The sequence below is a fragment of the Cotesia typhae genome, unplaced genomic scaffold (genome assembly GCF_013202065.1).
Source record: "Cotesia typhae breed Kobodo isofemale line unplaced genomic scaffold, CoteBio_Ctyphae scaffold_13, whole genome shotgun sequence".
Lineage (NCBI taxonomy): Eukaryota > Metazoa > Arthropoda > Insecta > Hymenoptera > Braconidae > Cotesia > Cotesia typhae.
The window spans coordinates 18511867-18534418 of NW_027423774.1; the positions used below are offsets into that span (position 1 = coordinate 18511867).

Consider the following 22552-nt stretch of genomic DNA (forward strand, 5'->3'; position numbering starts at 1 on the left):
AAAATCTATCCGGTAGATGTCAGTAGGATGACTTGTTGCCGAGGATTGCTCGGTTGCTCAGTCGCTCAACAGTCGTGTTGGTGTATTTGTATGTATACGTATATTTATGTATGTATATATATATATTAATCCGTATACTATCATCTACAACTTGTACCCTCTCTTCTCCTTTTGATGGGATTGGTCGTCGCCGTACTGGCGCTGGTTACAGAACGGCGATTGCAATATGGCTTCCGCCATCGTGAGCAAGTGAGAGTAGTCAAAGTGTCAATCCTCAATAATGTAATAATATCAATATTATATTTTATCGTTATTATATAAAGTGAGTTTTTATAAACATTAAACCGTATTTATAATCAATTGATAATATTATCATGGGTTATTAGTGTTTTAATATAAGATAAAAACACAACATTGACAAGTTTCCAAGATTGCGATGAGTTTAGGTTCTTCTGTTACTCTCTATACTCTACTTGCTGGAATATTTCTCTCTCGCTCTCTCTTTTTCTTTCTCACTCTTATATACATATAAACGACTTACTGATACAAAAACATCTGTGTGTACGTACTGAGATAGCTAGATATAATAGTAGTATAGTTGTGTCGTGTCGATCGCTTTGTACACAAACATCTTGACGACCTCATGAATCTCTGTCTTCTTTTTCTTCAGTGTATATGTGAGTGCATGGCCTCAACTTCTTACTCTCTTTCTTCTTCATCTTCTTCTTCTTCTTCTTCTTCGTTTTCTTCTCAGGCTCAATGGTACCGTGCGAAATACGCTCATCTCTTACACCAGAATTAACAGTGGCTAATGATTTTTTTATATTGTAAACTATACTGATAATACTCAGGTATTTTTTACTCAATTATTTATATATTTATTATTATTATTATTATTATTATTATTATTTTTTTTTTTTTTTTTATTATCTTTTTGTTTATTTGTTTACTTTTATTCATGTTTTGTTTATTTATTATCTCTCAGTAACAAGTTTAAATATCCTGATACTTTTTAAATGCCAATTCATCAGTCCGTGAGTATGTATGGATCATAAGTGTTAATTTGGAAGAATATATGTTGTCATAATTATTATTATTAATTTTTTTTTAGATATGAGAATTAAAAGGATGAACAAATGTTGTATATTTGAAGGCAAAGTGAAGCCCTTCCTTTCCTCCCCTCTTGCGCCGTCGTTCTCTTTTCTCGATGTAGCAGTCACGTAGCGCGTGTACAACCGGGGAAGCTCCTTCATATTGTGTATGTATACCTGTAATGTGTGCTTAATGTATAAGTGTCTCCACAGACATTATTGTGCCTTGGTAAAACAGCCTGAACTATAACTAGTATGTGTTTGGCATTTGTGTTGTGTTCGAGAACTAAAAGTTGTCTGTATGTATATGTAATGACGGTAGGATCTAGGTATGTATGAGTTACTCTGTACACTCTGTACGCTCAGTACACTTGGTAGTACATATTACTGGCTGACAAAAATCGGACGCAAGACAGAGAAGACAGATGTTGAGTGAACAATGTAGAATGCATGCATTTGTGTATGTAAAGTTATATCAAAGAGAGAAAGAAATAGTTTAAATGTGAGTTTAATACGGTTGAGAGTGAGTGAGCAAGTGAATGAGCTGCGACGTTGCCAAAGCGCCCCCTTCTTCATTTTCTGTCGTTGGTCTTTCGTATCTTTTTTTTTTTTTTTTTAAATTCTCTTCTGTACATTTTATTTGACGAAAAGGAAAGAATATATTTTGTTACTTCTACTTTTACTATCACTATCTCTCACAACTAAACGACCGAAAAGAATATCAAGCTCAAGCAAAATGGAGAAAGAAAAAGATACCGCGAAACGGTGGACCCAACAACCAAAAAGAACAACTTGATCAACAAGACCAAGAAGAAGAAGAAATACATTTTTGCACAGCAGTCTATAAACGAGCAGACTGTCTTTTTTAAAAGATATCTTTGAATGTTTAGAAACTGAGTACATTAACAGACGATCAGAATTAGAAGAAATAATCTTATTGATTTAAATAGCTCGCGGTTAATTACCACTATTACTTATCTTCTTATCTAGTAACCGCTAATTCTCTAACCTTAAATTCTATTTATCTACTTTTTTTTGTTAATTAATAACCCATGATATATTATATTATCAAATAGTATTTTTATTTATTCATCATTAATTATAATGATGATGATGAAGAAGAAATATTTAAATTGGCTTATGTTAAATTACGGATAATTTCTTGCAGTTTTTAAAACACCTAACTAGCGCGGAGTAAAAATAGTTAATAATACTAACTAACTAAAGAAGAAATAACATTTAAAAAGGTGTGTTGATGCCATGAGAGTGAAGGTAGCGTGTGACACGTGACACATCGAGTTACTAATACAAGGTGGCTAACTCAAACACCATGAAGAAACCGCGGTAAGTTCATCAATACTTTGATTATCATCCCCTAATATTCACCGTAATTTATTAAATTTATTTAACTAGGTAATCTATAAATAATGTGCATTACTTAGAAAATAAGATGTTAAGTATTGAAAAAATGAGCATTGTTAGATTTTTATAGCGAATTCATTGCAAGATGATGTCTGACAGTAGCCAGTCAGTATAATACAAGGTTTTTATTTGGTCGTGTCGACGATGGGATAAGTACTTTGAAACTTGATAACCGTCGTTGTTGAGTCGTTCCGGAAACATACTCTGGCAGGTGGTGCAAGCCGGTGGTATAGGGTCCGATATTATTTAGTTTTTTTCTTTTTTTTTTTTTAACTTTTTATTAATCATGTCCATGTAATATTCGCGTATAAATTTCTCCAGATAAAAACCACCCCAACAATAAGCGAATAAATTTTTATCAAGGTATATTTTAAAAAATTTTAGGAATTTAGAGTCATAACTGACTATTGAATCAAAAATAATATTTAATAACATCTGAATAAACAGAGATAATTATTCAAGTGTTATTGATTGTTGGAAGCTATTGGTATTGATTAGTCCATCAATGTAGGCCGATTAAATGCTACACCCTCATACCACTACGCGGATTAGACAGGTGATATGTTAACATTAGTCACTTGAGGATAGTAAGTACTTGGGAATAAAATCTTCCTCCAAAAATAATAATATAAACAATGATTTCTATTATTTTGCAGTTAAAAAAAAAAAAAAAAAATATATATATATATATATATATATATATATAGCTTTCTCTAGGAGTAGCTTCCAAGAATAGTCAAGCGAGTCGTGAGAACTGCGCAATCCTGTCGTGGATAATTACAACGATAAAATAGGAGTATGAATGGTGAATAAATATTATATTCCGGGGTGGTTAAATGGATGTGTCAACTTGACGTAACTAAAACTATAAACACTTGGATATTTACATCAACCAGGAGGCACACCGTAGTTGAAACACAAAACGGGCATGCATGCCGTGAGTTTACACTCAACTTGTATAGCAATGTAACGTGCTTTTATGTGTATGCATCAGGCTGACTATAACATATATGCAGAGGTACTTGTCCATGTACGTAAAGCATAGGTACCTTAGTCAGTGTTTTGTATCGCAGCAAACAGAGCTCAAGCGTAAATGGTGTGCTGTGGGTGCTGCTGGTGGTGGTGAGATGACCGCTGGGTCGACTAATATAAGCTACACATATATGTATCTATATCTATATCCATATATGTGTCCATAGAATCCACCACCACTAGGACCGCGATACTGAGCTAAGCCAAGAGAAATAGAGACCGAGATCTCCACATACATAATTGAATATGCGTTGTTGTATTTCGCAAGTATTGACCATGGAGGAAATACACCCAGAATCAAGTTGTTTAGTTATCACTGTACCCAGGAATAGAACCTGGTATCCACTTACCGGTAAATTAGTTTAAAACTTATTCCATTTATTTTTTGGTTCTATTCTCCTGGTTGGAAATTGGTAACATTTGTCTGAGATGTTTGTGCTGATGGCGTTTAATTTGTATATTTAAAATCTCAAGTCGACTGCTGCTATCCTGGCTAGACTCCTACCAAGAGCAGGGCATTTAACGTCCAAGCGCCTCTAATTCCGATAACGTAGTCGATAAAGGCTGCGACTGACAACCCACTTTGATAATGCCCTATCTCAAGTGTACAACCATCTATTTCCTTCTCTTATACTTTCTGTTAAACAGTATTTATAATTTAAAGACTAGACTCTCTACTTGTTATATTAATAATAATTTTTATTTATTTAAATTAATTGCTTATTAGTTCTTGAAACCTATTAATTTATTATCTAAATCGTTAAATTTTTTTATCAACCAGTAATTAAATATTTTTTTAATAGTTTATTGGAGTACATTTACCTCATTAAAAAGTAACTTTTTAAATAGAGTTGAAATTATTTTTTAATTATTCACCAATGTAATTATTCATTATGATATATTATTCAATTGATATTTTTAATTAGTAAAGTACTTTGCAGTGTGGTTTATTAATTGAAATAATTTAATTAAAAAGTAACATACTCATTATTTAAATAATGTAGATACAGCGTAATCAAAGATTTAAAAAGGCGACCTGAGGAGCCCGTTAGTATAATCAATATTTTCGTTTATGATAAAGTTTTAATTGATAATGGACAGAGTATTGATTATCTGAATAAAAAAAAAAAAAAAAAAAAAAGACTGATATAGAATGTAATTGTTGGTATGTATATGGATTAGTTATACTGACTGGGCTACTGATTTTCTGATCAAAGAGAGAGACATGTGTAGGTCGAAGGTCGCAGCGTAGTTGTTGATTTCGTGACCTTTTACTTCCATCTACTTGTTACGTAGGTGGCTTGGATGATACACGGAATAAAAAAAATTTAACTGGTTTCCATGTCGGATAGAAACTAGTTCCATCTATAGTGAAAAAATGTACAGATAGTAGCTACTCCTATGTAGATTGTGTATTGGGAACAATCTTCGTTGAACTCAGTTCAATCGGAGATGGGACTCAGTTCAACGAAGATTGTCCCCACTACAATCTACATAGAAGTAGTTACCATCTGTACATTTTTTTACTACAGATGGAACTAGTTTCCATCCGACATGGAAACCAGTTAAATCTTGTTTTTTCCGTGTACCTACGCTGCCTACTCCGTTGTAAATATAAGTTATAATCCAGAGCTCTGGATTATTATCAATTTTATTTTTTGTTCATCATATTTTGATTTATAAAATAGAAATATTTTAGTCGACATCTTTATTAACCTGATAAAGAATTTTAAAGCTTGCTGGGTAGTTTAGGCTCTTTTTAAAAGTATTTAAAATTTTTTTATCTTCGCCTTAAATTTTAAATCTCGGCCCTGGAATCTGAACCTTTAATGACGTACCAACAAAGTTATTCATGTTCAGATACTTTTTTTAGAACAGTGCTAATGACTCGAATTTACACAATGACGAATATTGTGATAAAAATTATTGTCCAGCTCTCACACATTTTCTCGTCCTAAAATAAAGGGCGGGAAAGCCGGAAGTATTTTAATTTTAACAACGAACGATAAAGTTTGTTTTAAAATATTAGCCGTTATTAAATTATTTAATTTTAAATATGAAAAAAAAATTATAGCGTGAAATTTATTGTAAAAAAGTGCTAAGAGGTTTATTGTGGTATTTTTAAGAGAAATTCAGAGATAAAAAATAATTTACTGAGAGTTTAAATAAAATAAATATTTCGGATCAATAGTACAAAAAAGAGACACGGTTACATTTGATAAATATTTTGGCAGATTGTGTAGTATAAAAGGAAAAGTTTAAATGAAAAATGAGGTTGGTAACACCCCAGCAACAGAATTGTAAGTGAGTCAGAGTCTTACCGAATATGGCGTAGGGCATCACTTTGTAACCCAGGTACTTGCTAGTACTTATTACTATGGTCTTAACTTCAATAGTCGTCGATAATTTCTTCTATCGTAAACTCAGCATAACCTTCTCCATTTTTTTTTTTTTTCAGTATACACTATATTTCAGCAAGTCACCAAAGGTACACCTAGTATTATCACTCAAGACTTAGTTAAGGTTAGGTGTTTGCGAAAGATTTTTTTTATTTAAAATAAAAAAAAAAAAAAATTCGTTATTATAATTTTTGACCTCAACTTAAGTGTTGTGTTATTTAACTTGGTAATTTCCGTCTGTAAAATAATTAAAAACCCACGCGGTGTATTGATTTTTATTATTAACAGTAATAACATTAAACATAAACATAAACACATTGTGAATGAATAGAATGTTAGTGTAGTGTTATTATAAAGAAGCACGTATTAATAAACGGATCTTGTTTGGACTGGACAGGAGTTAATTAAATTTTAGTTTAATTATGTTATAACATCCTCATTAATTAACGGATTTATATCAGCATATGTAATAGACTGTTAGAGGGTGCTTAAATTATTTTGAATATTCGGTGATTCAACCAGTGTCATAATTGTTTTGTGAAAGCCAAACAGTTAATTGTTAACCGTTGGATTACCTAAATTTTCATTTGATTGGGAGTGTTGTCATCAACTAGCGAATCATTACTTGTGAGTAGATGATAAAATTATCGATAATTATTTATTAGCATTAAAAGTTTAGATTTCGGCCATTTTGGCTCAATCATTGTATTGGGAAATGGAATAACAGAGATAGAGAATGCAAAAACAGTTGTAGGTTGGAATTGTGTATTGCCGGTATGAACAAGTATATATTTGTGTGTTAGGACTAACGTAAGCCTGTATGCACGGAAAAAACAATATTTAACTAGTTTCCATCCGACATGGAATCCAGTTAAATCTTGTTTTTTCCGTGTGGGTTTGAGAGTAGAGACTGCATATCGTTTTCTCTGCTCATGGTATGCAGGATAGGATCCAATCTCTTCCTTAAGACTCTTCAGACTCTTCAGACATATACACATGATTTCGTTTACCTAAGTCTCTTGTTGCCTCCATTTTGCTTATAGTATCTCTTGATCTCTTTGGTGCACTCCAACTTGCCAATAAAACGTACCTTTACTTTACTTGTGTGACGTACAGCCAAAGCGTCATCGACTTTAAACCTTATCTTTTACAATATCCCCAACTATTATTTACTTTTTTTTTTTTTTTAAAATTTTTTTCTTCTTTCGTTATCATTATTTAATCAACGGATGTTACAGAGCGTCTTTGTATTGAATTAATGATGATGATACCCATTTAAAGATTACGTGCATTTATTTATATGTGTCTTTAGATAATTAACGATCAATAGCGCTCTCGCTTGCTCTTGGTAAAGGGAATGACCAAGAATCGAAGCTAAATTTGTCAGCCAATTGAGATTTTATATTTTACTTGATAATTTAGCAGTACCGAGTCTTATCAATGCAATAATTATCAACTGATGGCTATTTTTAATTTTCAAACAATAATACCAAAGAACTTTAATATTAAAATTGATATTTATTATGTATCGTGTTCTATAATCAGTTATATTGCAGGTACATATTTAAATCTTCTTGGTATAACGAGGTAGTAAGTTTTAATACATAAATGGATCCATCACATGTCATACACAGAAAAAAAAAATTTCTTGAACCAAGAAAATTATAAGGAAGACCGAAGTTATTTTGGAGCAAGAAGAAATTTTCTTGGCTTAAAAAAATTTAACTTTGTTCAAGAAATTTTCAATCTTCTTTAAAATTTTCTTGATTTAAGAAAATTTACGCTTGACTCAAGACTTTCTTTCTTTCTGTGTACATATAAAAATACGTTTTTTTATTTTTAAAGATTATTCTCATATAATTTAAATTCGATTTTATTTAGAAAACTCAATCTAATTGAAAATTAAAATTAAATAAGCAGTCATTTGAGAATTTTTGGGAAAATTACAAAAAATTAAAATAACAATTCCAAATTTCGATTAGAAAAATGATAAATAAAATTTTTTAAAGATATTTTTTTATAAATAAAAAAAAATTTACTTGAATCAAGTTAAAAATTTTGAAGAATTTAATCTTCTTGATTTGACTTGATTCAAGAATTTTTCCTCTTGATCTAAGACAATGGAACTCTTCAAAATTATTTTCTTGGTTTAAGAATTTTTCTCTAGACTCAAATTAATTTTTTTTTCTGAGTAGTTTATAAAATTGTTCGATAGCTCATTATACAATTTAAAGCCTTTATAAATAATAATAATAAAAACAATTGTTTAGTATTTGATAAATGAATAAACTAAACCCTTCGATCAGGTCTCAACTCGATCAGAATTAATTTCTTGATTGAGTGTAGATGTCAAGTCCATCCGCACATAACATTATCTTAGCACGCGTCCTCACTCCTCACCAGTAAATAAAGTAAATACAGTAAAATCTTTTGTTGATCCTCATGGGCAACGGTCAGCACATTATCCATTTACAATAAACCCGGGTATGTAGATGTAACAACACATATAAACATAAATAAACCTAGTGGGTGGTGGGAGCGACAGATTCGAGTCCAGTGTACCCGGTATAGATATACACGTTGACAGTGAGTTAGGTTATATTCATACTCAGTGGACGTCGTCGTCGTCGTCGTCGTCGTCTGGTCTCTTTCCTTCTCAGATTCCCTCCTGGTGTACTAATAAATCCATACCCTCATCTCACTTGCCCACACGTTTTCTGCGGCGCGCGATTCGAGGCGGCTGGCGGCGTGATGGTCGAGCGGCCATTTTGATAATCTCTCCCACCGCTTGGTCGCGCGCCACTTTCCCCTCTCGTCACTCTTTACACAGACACTTCCCTCTACTCCTTCTGACTTAAACTGTGTTTGTGTGTGAGTTGCTCTCCTATTCGGTCTCTTCCCGTCAGCGTTACGTTCACCGTCGCTATTTCGCGCACGTGTGTGTCTTCTCAACTCAAATGTTGGTCTTATATTGTCGAGAGAAAGAGAGAGAGAGAAAAGCTAGACAGAGTGAATTTGAAGTAAAGCAGTGTGTGTGATATCAGTATGAAGGTTAGTTTTCCCCTGAACTCACACACTGACAAAATAATGTAGGATCTCTTCTCTTCTCTTCTCTTCTCTTTTCTCTTTTCTCTTTTCATCCTTTTTGCTGTATCGTATCGTATCCTATCCGTCGCGGTAGCGAGTACAGTACCTTTGTCGCGCTCTCTACTCACTGCTCCGACCTTTTTCCTCCTCATCATCCGCCATACCAACACACACCGTGTATCTTCTCTTTCTCTCTCTCTGGCAATACAACTGAGGAGGACTGAGACTCACACCGACACCGACCTACCGATATCAGTTTGTGCTTACGAGTGTGTTATGTTGTGTTATATTGGTTATACACAATCTCATTGCCTGAGTAAGTGTACGTGCGTGGTTCAGTCGCGACCGGAAAGTGCCAGTTTCTCCTGAGCTCTAATCGCCTCGTTGCGCTTCCAATGCTGGATACCAGTCTTACCGAGGATCGCGACAGTTTTCTATTATTTAATCTTTTAAAAAATACCTGAAAATAAATTATATTTTATTAATAATGAATTTAAGTCGCGAGTTTATGTTTGTGGAACGTCAGTTTGTTTTGATACTTTTTAAATCATCAATGACAATAATCGAATAATGTCAATGTATGTAAATAACCAAGTATTTAATGAATCGTACAATTTATATTATTAATAATAATAATAATAACAGCAGTATGAATTGTTATTGGAGTATTTTAAATGAACTTTTTAGCAAATTGCACGCAGTAACTTGATTAAGTTTAACGGAGCGAGTAGAGCTAGCCGGTGTTTTGAATAAAATCAGCGGACATTCAGTGTGTGTATCATGTACATATATATTAGTAATATATATCTAGGGGGGAAACTGATGACGCGCGCATGATTCGTATTTACGATCAATCAGTGTGCGTGTTCGATGTAAATACGCGGGTATTTTAGTGTCTTTTCGTCGTATTTTCGTAATCAAGTGTTTTTACCACGTACAGATCCACACATAGACACACACGTGTCATTTTATCTAAACGCAAAACGTAGAGGTGACCTTTTTGTAAACACACTGCTGAGATGTGTTCTAAATTATTATTATTTTTTTTGGAGTAAACAACAACAAATTTAAATAAAAATAATTACTGAAAAATATTTACAAAACCGAAGATTGATTATTAAAGATGTGCAATAATCATAAGATAAAAAAAATAAAGCTAGTGTGTGATATACGTGTTGAGCTTGTTAAATAAAAAAATATAAAAAAAAAAAGCGACGTGGTTGCGTTGAGGCGCGCGTTTCCGGATTAGCCGCTTCCTCGGGGCTACATCGTTGACGTGAGCTAGTTATTGTATCAGTGTGCGCATTTAATTAAGCGCTGCATATGCACAAGTGTGTACACTCAACAGTCGACTGCTTCCGGAGGGTTTTTATAACGCATACCAGTGATATTATAGATAACAGTTCAAGCATGAGAGTACCAAGTTTCGCCGAGTCTTATTCGTCGTTAAACTTATTCTCATTCTCTGTCTTTATCTTTATCTTGGTCTTCTTCAGCAGCAGCAACAACAGCAGCACTCCCACTTCAAACGCCTCAACCTCCTTCACCTTCCCCACCTCTTTCTCTTTATTGCTATTATTGTTATCATCATCATCATCATCATCCCACTTCTTGTTCTCGGTTTTCTTTCTTTTGTTGTCAAAGTCACGTAAGACAATTGTGATAAACGATTGTGATGCGTCAAGATTATATTTGGATAAATTTATAAATTCGTCACGTTTTTAAATTCACGGTGAGTTTTAATAAATTTGTCTTTTTAATTGTTCTTATTTAATAATAATTGCAGGAAAAATTAGAGACAAAATGTGATGACAGGTTAGCTAGCTAGCTAGCTGGTAAACAGCTTAGAGTGCAAGTTGATCCGGCATCTTGCTTATTTTTGACGCATACACAAGTTGCCAAGTTTACCAAGCAGATATGGAGAAAGAGGTCGCTCTTTTATGCGTCATCATGATTGGTTGTTGGTAGCTGACCTCGCGCACCTCGATAATAAGCCTTTGCTACAAATCATTGCCTCATACTCACTCTTTCTATTCTAGAGATTTTATACTCTATTATTCCGTTTCCGATACAGAGAAATAAACATTACGCAGCTATCAGCAAAAACTAATAAAGTTATCTCGTTATCTACAAAGAGAAATTTTTATTTAACGAGGAGAGCGATAGCACGTGGGCTTGATTGTCACGTTTAATCAATTGCCGCTTAATCTTGGTACAACTAAAAATATCACCAGTTTAGGCGATCATTTTCAAAGTTTTTTTTTTTTTTTTTTTTTTTTTAAATTGAAAGAAAAAAATAATTTGAATCAAGAATATGATTTTGAAGAAATTTATTGTCGGAAATTTAAGCAGAAAAATTCTTAAAATAAAACTTGATTCAAGATGAGTAAACTCTTGAGAATGATATTCTTGATTAAAGAAGAATTTTTTTTTTTTAATCAATGTGTTTAAACAATTTTATTCTATCGCTTAAACTTTTTTACTTTCTTTTTCATCAAAGTCTCCGTCGAATGCGTGTAGGTAATTTTAGTTGCGTGAAAGAAACTCGGTCGCCAAAGACATTAGACATTAAACATTAGACGGTTCAGTTCGAGCACGTGTCTAGAATCGTATGTATACATTTATATATAAAAAGAGAGAGAGAGAAAAATACGAGGGTGGATACATTGAATGTAATGAGTAACGGGCAGTATGTAGTGTGTAGGGCTGAATACTGTTAAAGGCAAAGAGCTGAGTATGGCTAAATGTGCAAGTGTGAAGACACTTGCGGGGGAAACGCGATAAGCCGATTGCCAACACTCGTTGGTTTGCTAGATATCGATCGAAGGTTAATCGTCGTAACACTCTAAATGATTATTGTCACGCTGGATTCACTGGTTTCCATCTAATATCTATAAAACGTTTTATTATTATTTATTCATTTATATAAATGTAATTAGCAGGGATTGTTGTAAAAATTTGATAATTCTTCAGCTGGATAAATTATTTGATACGATCATGGTTTCACATTTATTTGATTACAAGTTTTGTAATGTAATATTAGGAGTAAAGCCGTGTATATGCTTAATTAATTAATTACTGCACCGTCAACTTGTAAAAGTTACTCCGTTGTTTGGAATCAGGTTCACCTGATTGTTTTACATATTTATTATGTATAATATATTATGAGTTGAGGAAGTGGATTGTAAAGAGCTTTGTACTCGTTACTACACTGATAAAAAGTTTAATTGATAAAGCAAAAAAATTTTTTTTAGTTTTTATTTAACAGAAAAATTTTTGAGCTTAATTAAATTTTATAGAAATTTATGATGAATATTTTTGGTTTTTATTTATTAACTAAATTTATTCTTCATTCTAAATTTCTTCTCTCAAATCTACTACAAGTCAAATTAACTTTTTACTCAACACTAGACTTAACACGCTCGCTTCGCTCGCCTTCATTCTTTTAAAAATCCCGCCACTGTCTCAGTCGACAAATCAACAACCGAATAAAATAGTCACAGAAGTGACGTAAAACGATACGACATCCGGCCATCAACTTTTTAGAAGAGGATTCATTTGTAAAAATATTTTTCTTCAGTCTACTATTTTATTCATTAGCGCAAAAATAACTAAACACCAGTTAAATTTGATACCCAAGTTTTTTAAATAGTTTTTTTGCCCTGACACCAGTAAAAAAAACTAAGCTGAAGCTATAACTGCTTCAAATGACATTGAAGCAGGCTAACAAATTATTTTCATTAAGTGATATGCAGGAATATTAATAGTTTTTAATTAAACTGAATTGTTATTTTAAAAATTAAAATTCCACCTCCTAGTTTTATTTGATGAAAAACTGAATAATTACAATTCAAATTCGAGGGAACAATGTTGGTGGTAATATGCATGAGTTACAACTGTGTCAGTATGTCAGTGTCGAACCCGACCTGAGTCTATGCTTGTTGATCTCATGATCACTCGATCGTACAGGTCGTGAGTGTACGGAAAAATCTCGAAAAATACCAACTTTAATGTTTAATTGCATAACAAATCAAAAAAAAAAAATTTTGTTTATAATTAAATGTTTTCAATGCAAGTCTTGATTCACAAAATTATAAATTGCATTGATTTATTTTATAGACTGATGAAAAAATAATTGATTTAAGAAAAAAAATTCTTGAATAAAGATTGTCATTTTGAAGAGTTTGATCATCTTAATTTAAATCAAGTAAAATTTAGTTGGAGTAAAAATTACCTTCTAGTAAAAAATAAATTATTGTATTTTTGGTTCAAAAATTTTTTTCTTAATTAGAGATAATTATTTTATTATCAGTATACTATCTCAATAATTAATCAATCATACGTAATACATATTTAATAATAAAATAGAGATTAGCAGAGCATGACTATATGGAATATTAATTTGTGTGTTACAGCGTGGACCGGGACCGGCTTCGAGAGCGTGAGCGGCAGGCACGCGCGGCGATGTCGGTCCAAGCGGAACAAGCAGCGGCAGTCGGAGGTCCAGAGACCCGGCACCCTCACAATCAGGGCCATCATTCCGCTAATTCCCACGTGACTTCATCAGCCGCGCTCTTCCGAGCCCCTGTCAAGGTAAATTTTCATCACCAATTCATCATAATAATTTTCACATCATCATCAACAACAACATCTTGATAAGCATAATACAACACACTTGTTGTTACTTACACTCGATTTAATAAACTTTCACTTACCTCTTGCTTTACTCGCCACTCAGAGGTTACTACAATGCAGACATTGTTGATTGTTCTCCGACCGCAGACTCTTACTCTTCTCATTTTATCTCTCATCTCTCATCTCTGCTCGTGTAATATAAATTACAATATTATTCTCATTTAATTCACACCTCTGTTACTCCAACTGAGTGATTTTTTAATTAATCGATTTCGATCGAGTCGTCATTCAACAGGTGTCACTCGAGTTTCTTAATCTCTTTTAATTTAACGAGTCATTAACTTTATTCTTCACCTCTTATTAAACGTTAACTTTAAAAAGCTTTAATATATTTTCGACATTCATTCTAGAAATTAAATATTAAATATTCTTCCGTCTTATTAATTTAAATAATTCAAATTATCTTTTTTTTTTTTTCATCAAGTAGTTTTAAAGAAAAGGGCTGACTTTTTACACTCTTGATCTTATTTTATAAATAACTTGTGTAGGTTCAAGTCTATTTATATTGAGGTAAGCGCGAATGTATATACATGTAACGTACCTCCCAGTGAATGAAATAAAATAAAATAAAATATAGAGAATTTAAATATCGCTATTGAGGAAGAATTTACCGTAGTAGTTTGTGATATATTTATTTCGCGGTAAATATTGTATATGTTGTCCCCCTTCCACTGCAAATTAAAAATTAAAAATTAAAAAAATTTATTCTGAATACAAAATAATAAAATAATGATTATAGAATAATCTTAATACATTATTTTATATTTTATTTAATTGTATTATATCTTGAGGTCGAGTTTAGATAGGCGTCAATAGTGATAAGAATTCTTTATCAATTTTTATATTTGTTTTTTAATAACTGACACACTCTACACATACTTTGTGTTTTTAAAAACCCCGATATGTTATAAAATACCGCGTGAGTTATTAAATTTAATTACATGTTGACGTTTTTACGGTTTCGAAAGAAATATTTATAGACTTTTAATATCTGGATTAACCAATCGCTCAGAGATAACGTTATTATAAAGAATTTAAAAGTTTTTCCGCATGATTTAATGTTTCAATTTTCAATTATTGTATTTAAACCAACCCACAAGTCCCGGCTATTAATTTTTATTTATCATTATTACATTATCGAGAGTGAATAAATAGAGATATAACGGTTGAATAAATCACCTTAGTCTAATCCAAGGTCTCATTGCAGAGCGCACTTTACTTATTTCCGTTGATTGAGAACCTTGACCACTCCTCAAAGGTTGTCAAAACGGACAATAAGTCTCTTAGATGATAATGACAGTAATAATTATTTAAACGGATTTAAATAAAAATAACGATAAGTCTTTCAGTATTAAATAATTGTTTTAATTTATTCTTAAAATACTTCCACGTGTGAGTTTTTTTTTTTTTTTTTTTTTTTATTTTTTTAAAGAGGTTTTATTTATTTTCCATTAACTAATGCTATTATTTTTTGCGTATTGACGGCATGTTTTGTAAACTTGCAGTACAGTCGTAGTTTCTCTTGCAATGTGACGTTGCATAATTCAAATCCCTCACCTCTTCCATATCCAGCACGGCTCACGACATCCGCGATCGCAATACGTCACTCGATGAATTTTAAGGACAACCTTGTCTACTTGTGTGTCTTGTATATTTACTTGCGGAGCATGCGCAACTATAAATTTATTATTATGTCACATCGACATCAACAATCTAAATTAACGAAAATATTATTCTCATATTTTATTTCAATATAGTCTTCTTTTTAAAAATAATTATCCTCGTTTAAATAAAACTTTGTGTTTGTTGTTTTCAAACAACAAATATAAAGTGTTACAAAAAAATTTATATTTTTATTTGTATTTCATAAATTTGTCACACCGGCCATTAAAAAGTCAAAGCGTTAAAATAATAATAATAATTTTTTTTTTTTTTAAGTAAAGACAGTAGAGGGAAAAATATCCGAAGCAGTCACTTTGATATTATATCTGCATAATATAACTCTTGAGTTTAAAGGTTCAAACAGACTTTTAAAAGCACATAATAACAATAAATGTTGAAAAAATAATAAGTAAAAGATTTAATGCAAAGGAGTTGAGTGTGTGTGCGATGGAAAGACCCAGATAGTAATAAGTAAAAGATAAGGATACATATACAGGTGCGAAAACGGCGAGAGAAATGAGAAGAATGGTGTTCAAGGTTGACGTCGCGACAATCCAACTATATACTTCTAACGCGGAGAAAAATAATATTTTTCTGCTCTATTTTTTATTCTCTTTCTCCGTTCGGTTTGCTCTCTTATTCACTCGCTCCCGCGATGAGCTTCAGGAGGGGTTGAAATCAATACCGGTGTGTGAAAGGGCAGGCGGATAATACCTGCGCTGGTTTAAGCTTGACGAGACGAGCGGTAATTCTCGAGAAGGTGACCATTTATTCATACTTAACCCTTTTTATTTATTTATTAATTTAATATATATATATATATATATATATTATATTTTATTTTATTTAGATTTATCCGGCGAGTGAAAGAGAAAGATTGGATGGTAAATAAAGTCAAAGCTTTTGGATTTGCTGATGAGATACATGAAATCTGTCTGATGTGTCTAGACATACTGGTGCATTTAATAGGATGTTTGATAGACCAAAAGAATTCCTGAGATTTTATATAACTGCATTGCATTAATACATAAAGCAAGTGCCGGCAGTTGAGAGTTGAGAGAATTAAAAGACATAAGAGAGAATTACCGAGGGCCCTTTTTTATTTTAAAGTATGAATCAATTCATGTGTGTATTGAAAGTACACACACTCTGGTAGACACAAATGCTGCAAATGCTGAGTCTGTCTATCTCCGTTAACTTCTTTGGGCTCGACGTTTGTCGGTTTATTCGTATGTATAGTAGATATACAGTATAAATATATATATGTATACGTGGAGCCGTGCCAAGGGACAGGATTAATTAATCTCTCCAGCACATCTGGCTCCTTTGCAACGTGTGCATCACAAGCGCGAAATCGATGCGATACCTTCTATTTAGCGTCATGTAATAAACACGGCAGTTCTCACATATTATAATATTATATGCATAACTATATTTAGAATTCAATGTTTGTAAAGTCAATATTGCATAACACTTTTTATGTGATTTTTAAATCGTTAAATAATTCCATTACGGAATTGTAGAGATATCATAACAATTACTTAAGCTTAATCTTTGCTGAGTTGTGGAAAAATCTAATAATTTATTTTAATAATTCACTGAAATAGAATAGTGAGTAGTAAGAGACTCGCTTGGGTGGTGGTGGTTAGATAGTCTGGATGAGTTTCAACGGTTTGGTCGGTGATATTCTTGCTGATTAATCTCACAAGTTTATTCCAGTCTGCCGGTGGCTAAAAGTATCTACTAGAGAGTTGCGTGCACACATTTTTTTTTTTAGTTTCCTTTTTTTACACTTTTTTAATCGTCTTAATACTATATAATGCTCGGTCATTATTTGTGGATTCCCGCGATATGTTTACAGTCCAAAAGCCACAAGTGAGACTTATCGAGGTTAAGAAAAGTATTATTTTATACATCAATAACCTTGGCTTTACATTTTTTCTTTTTAATTCACAAAGATTTTTTTTTTTTACATTGCCATATATGATATATTATAAATTATGTACAGTTTTTATTTATTGGGATGATTTTACCGGGTGATTATCAGAAGTAGACAATAAAAATATAATTATGTAATAAAAAAATACTAGTTAATTATTTGTATTGGTAAATTGAGCGTTTGAACAGCTAATGAAACGCTAATTGATTCTTCTCATCCAGTAACAATTGTATATTGTGTGTGTAGATCTACAGTATCCTGTTCTCTTTGGAACAACCTCAGCTCCACACCGCTCTATTATAGTAATGTAATCTTCAAAGACTTTGATATAAACTCTTGATTAATTATGATTGTTTTATCGATAACGTTTACCGTCTCAACACTAAATCTGTTTATTAAATTCTCTTGATTGGTAAATATAAGGCAAAGTCAAATGATCAATCGGTAATCATATTAGAAGATTATTATTTAATTTCATTTTTGATTGTTCACCTGGACGAGATAAATTAAGATAAATAGATATTCGCAGGTACAGACAAGATTTAATGAGAAGGTGAAGTAAGGTGAGGTTAGGCGAGGTCGTGACGAACATGAAAACCCTGACCTGGTCATTCATCCCTCCCTCTAGTTGGTAATATCCTCAGCTACTTGATCGTTCTTCAAGTACAATTACAAATGCCTATTTACATTAACATTTATATATACATGTACCATCAGCAAATTAAGTTTTACGTGTGTGAAAACTCAGACATAAGACACAAGATAGTCCCGACGTTGCGTCGTCTAAATTATTGTCCAAGGTCTTGTAGATCTTTAGAAAGTTTGTTTTTGCTAATTTACGGATTTTTTTTTTTTTTTTTTTTTTTTTTTATTACCGACAAAAGTCCTTAGCCATTATCTTATTCATCGCCATCACTATTATCATTATTAGGATCAAGCTTATTATTATTGTTTTTCTTTGAATTAAAAATAATAAAAAAAAAAATTGTTTACAGGTGAGTCCAGACGCGCAAGACCGAACAACACAGCAGATTCAATCCAAGCTCGGTAACTACTCCCTGGTAAAGCATCTGCTGGACGAGCCAAAGAGACTGATAGGAATTGAAGGGGTACCAGCTAGTCCAGCGCCGGCGTTGAGCGCATCCACACGGCTGTCTTCGAGTAACAATTGCAGGAGTTCGCCGTCTTCCCAAGAATTCAAAAAACCCGGTGGTAATGGTCCGCGAACATCGTCATCAGCATCATCATCATCAGCAGCATCGTCGTCGTCGTCATCGTCCTCGGCGTCATCGTCTGGGACAACAACGACGGCAACATCCTCTAACTCGGCAGTTTTGAACCATACCTCCCAGCGCGGTGGTTTCATAAAACCTGCGGATGGGAAACCACCTTACGGCGGTCGGGGTGGCTATCCAGGACAACCGGTTAAACACGGTGGTAGTAGTAATGATCACAGGAGCCATGGTATCCTTCCCGCAAAGGGTCCACCTTCGTCAATCGCAAATGCCAATTCGAGCGGAAACACTGGTGGTCTAACCTCTTCCGGAAGTAATTGTCCTCCTGCCCCCGGTAATTCCGGTAATTTGGGCAGAGTTCACACAGCTGCTTCCAGACTCCCAAGGTTACCTCTTGACAACGTGAGTACTTTATTTCCTCTTTTATTTTCTTTATCTCTCACTTTCATTCATCTCGTAAATATAAATACATTTCCTGCTTCCATACAATCGATATAATACCATTTAATTTAATATAATGGTACATTTATCTTGGCTCAAATGTCTAATCACTCGTTTAATTTTTATTTTCAGGGAGTAAGACATGGATCCGATCCGGCGGATTTGGAAAACATCCTCAAGGTAGTTACTCAGTGTATTTACTTTTCGGCAAGGGATTAATACATATATACATTAATACATATATTGTTATTATTATCATCTTCATCATCTAGATTGTTATTATTATTTTTGTTTGAGAAGTGGTCTTTTAAGCTTGTGCATAAAGCCAAAAATACAATAGAATACAATAGAAGAGAATAGGGAGAGCGTACGAGTTTATCGATCGCATAAAGAGACCACTTGTACGACGATGAGTCACGCTAGTAATTTTTTTAGCCCTCTGCTCACAACGCTGTATCCCAACTAAACGAGTTATTCGTCGGCGGTTACTTGTAATGGCAAGTTGGCAGCGATACTACCCGATCTCTCTATGATTCATTTTACACTTTAGCATCCTACACAATACAATATAATAATATAATAATACCTAACCAGTAGTTTATATACAACTGTATCAGTGATCGTGAGATGACGCATCAAGGTTGAAATCATTTTTGCTATTTGCTTTATTTTTTAATTATTTTTCTTCTACTGTAATAAATTAATTCTTTTTGTCTGCTCAGCATCCGAGTGAGATTACATAAAAAAAAAAAAAAATAAAAAATTATAGTCAAATTTTAATTATCAGTGTCAGTTTTATTAATTGACAACACAGATAGCCGAGATGTAAAATACGGTAAAGCAAAAGATGTTATTGCACATTGTATAATATTTAACATAGGTCATTCAGTTCCGGAACAAACGGAACAAATCGGTGGTAGAGACGAAGAGAAACGGATGCGACTGCGCTGGTAGGAACGCACACTCGCCCGAGCGTAGAGCATGAATTATTCTCACGGCTGTCCGTGGGAAAATACGGGTTGTGACACCGGTAGGCATGGCAAATGCTACTGCTAATTGCGCTTCACCATCATCCAAAGACCCGTCAAATCCCGACTGCTAAAAATATTTCCCGTATTGTTTGCCAGGCGTTGATTCAATAAATCTTACCAGCTCTGATCATTTGCTATAATCATTTAACGACTCACTGATTGAGCTCTATTTTAATGAATTACTACAGTAACAATAAATTTATCTGCTTTTGGCCATTCTCTCATCATATTAATAATAATAATAATAATAATAATAATAATAATAATAATAATAATAATAATAATAATACCTATAATCTGGAGGCTATTTAAATTGTTTTTTAATATTGTGGTATAAAATCAAATTGTAATTGCATAGCCAACAGTGTACATATATTATATTTCAATTAAAATTTATTTAGTTACCATCAACATGTTTACATCTAGTAAACTCTCAACACCAAGTGGTTTTACTATTTTAATAATTCGCGAGTCATCTAATTCCATTAATCATCATGAAGGCTGCCATAAGATTGAATCAAGTTGAAATATGTCGTCATGTCTACTACTACTACTATTGTTATTATTATTATATTACTGTACTCTCCATTATATTATGACTCGCGTTAATCGCGGTACAGTAGCCTAAGAGCCACTTTTGTTCTCTTGCTCTCTTATATTCTCCTCTAGCTGGTCTTTTAGTTAACTTGAGTATTAACCCGAGACACAACATACTCTACCCGGTAGATAATAATGCAACAAATGCTCAACAGAAACAAGATAATGTGCGACAAAACGCCAGATTGCGGTTTAGCTACAAAGAAACTAAAAAAAAGACGAACAACTGACAACTGACAGACAATTGGCTGTATTCTCAACTCAGATCTCGGGTATCTCAAGTTAAGTCGTAACGGGTGTGATACGGGTTTTCGCGTGCTTAGCATAATTACACCACGCACGTGTGTTGTGTGCTCAGTATTTAAACTCACCTGTTTGACCACGTGTTTACAGGTAGTAGTTAGCTGCTCATTATTGACAATTAAAATAATTTCCAAAAGTATTTCTATCTCCGTAACTATTTCCTCCTTTTAAATAATTTAAAGTTATTTTAATTTATTTCACTCTACAATTCTTCTATTATTAATTGCATTCATTAATTATTTCAATTTCACCATATTAATGCAACAATTAATTTTATCAGTACCGCTCTCTTATCAGTGGTAAACAAATCTAAACCTCAATTGATAAAGATTACAATTCAATAGTTACAAATTAAATAGTCATACTTGAAAATGATAAATAAATCATTTATAAGGCAACTTACCAATAAAAGTCGATAGAAATAAATAAATAATCGACATAACTGTCAGCAGTTTTTTTTTTTTTTTTTTAAGTCTATCAATTTTTTATGTCTTAGAAGTTTCGCAGTGTCGGATTAAAAACTTATGAGTTTTACTATTTATTATTTATAAATTTGTCAGCGAATTTATAGTTTGTTTTTTTATCTACTAGATCTATTTAATAAAAAAATCCAGTTAGATTAAATCTAAATAATTTATTCAAGAAATTAAATTGTTAAAAGTTAAGAAAATTAAAAAAAAAAATACATGTTGAATTTATTTTTAATAAACTATTATTATAAAAGTTATTTATGCAATTTTTACAATTTAAATTCACTTAATATATTTGTATTGTTTTGTTATTATATATATATATATATATATATATATATATATATATATATATATATATATATATTGTTCCTAACAATTATTTAATAATAATGATGATGATGACAATAATAACAATAACAATAGTGGATTTTCAATACATAATAAAATTATATAGTTGTAAACACTTTCATTATGTTTCTTTGTCGTTTCAGGAAATGACGATGCCGCCCATACCACTTTCAGCAATTGCACAGACACCAAGAAAAGAACCGGAATCCAAGTTCGAATTCAATCCTGTACTGGCCAAGGTATATAAGCTAAACTTTCTTATTTTTATTATTATTTTCTTTAATACTCGTGCAACTATTAACAATAAAAGAGCAATATCATTAATAATAACTGAGTTTACGGGTATCACAGTTTTAAAATGACATTTCGCGTGCATATTTAAACAAGTTTATTAGAGAAATTAAATTAGTAATAACTATCATCAGTTTGTTTTGGAATAATAAATCCGAGGTAAATAATAAAATAAACAGTATTATGTAAATATTCCCCTCAGTTATATTACTTTCAACATACATTCTTTAGTGCATTTATTAACCTTCATTATATAACATTGTGTAAATACTGAAAACTAATATAATAAAATATAATATAATGCAGTATAATATTAATCATATAATGTAAAGGGGACAAAAGTATTTATCGTTATAAACAGAGTAATGCAATAAATTATTATACCCCAATGACATGTTATAAATACCATACAGTAAAAGTAGATATAAAGCGTGGCTGTAATTTAAGGGGTGTTACACATTGAAACGGATCTCTTTATTTTTCCCCTCTTTACCCTGTTTTTTAAA

General features: G+C 32.3%; 1 protein-coding gene across 7 annotated transcripts in view; it reads left to right on the forward strand.

The window, feature by feature from the left end:
• Lilli (AF4/FMR2 family member lilliputian) overlaps positions 1-22552 on the forward strand; it is a 48564-nt gene that overhangs the window by 9482 nt on the left and 16530 nt on the right. For 3 of the 7 annotated variants that reach the window (XM_074254438.1, XM_074254434.1, XM_074254435.1), the window contains 4 exons: positions 13447-13624; positions 18323-18964; positions 19136-19183; positions 21899-21994. In XM_074254438.1, the coding sequence (XP_074110539.1) occupies positions 13447-13624; positions 18323-18964; positions 19136-19183; positions 21899-21994 (964 nt within the window). Of the gene's footprint in view, positions 1-207; positions 323-2259; positions 2436-6418; positions 6572-7485; positions 9610-9642; positions 10764-13446; positions 13625-18322; positions 18965-19135; positions 19184-21898; positions 21995-22552 lie in introns of those variants that run through there. The other 4 variants (XM_074254436.1, XM_074254439.1, XM_074254437.1 and 1 more) reach the window with 4 other exon arrangements.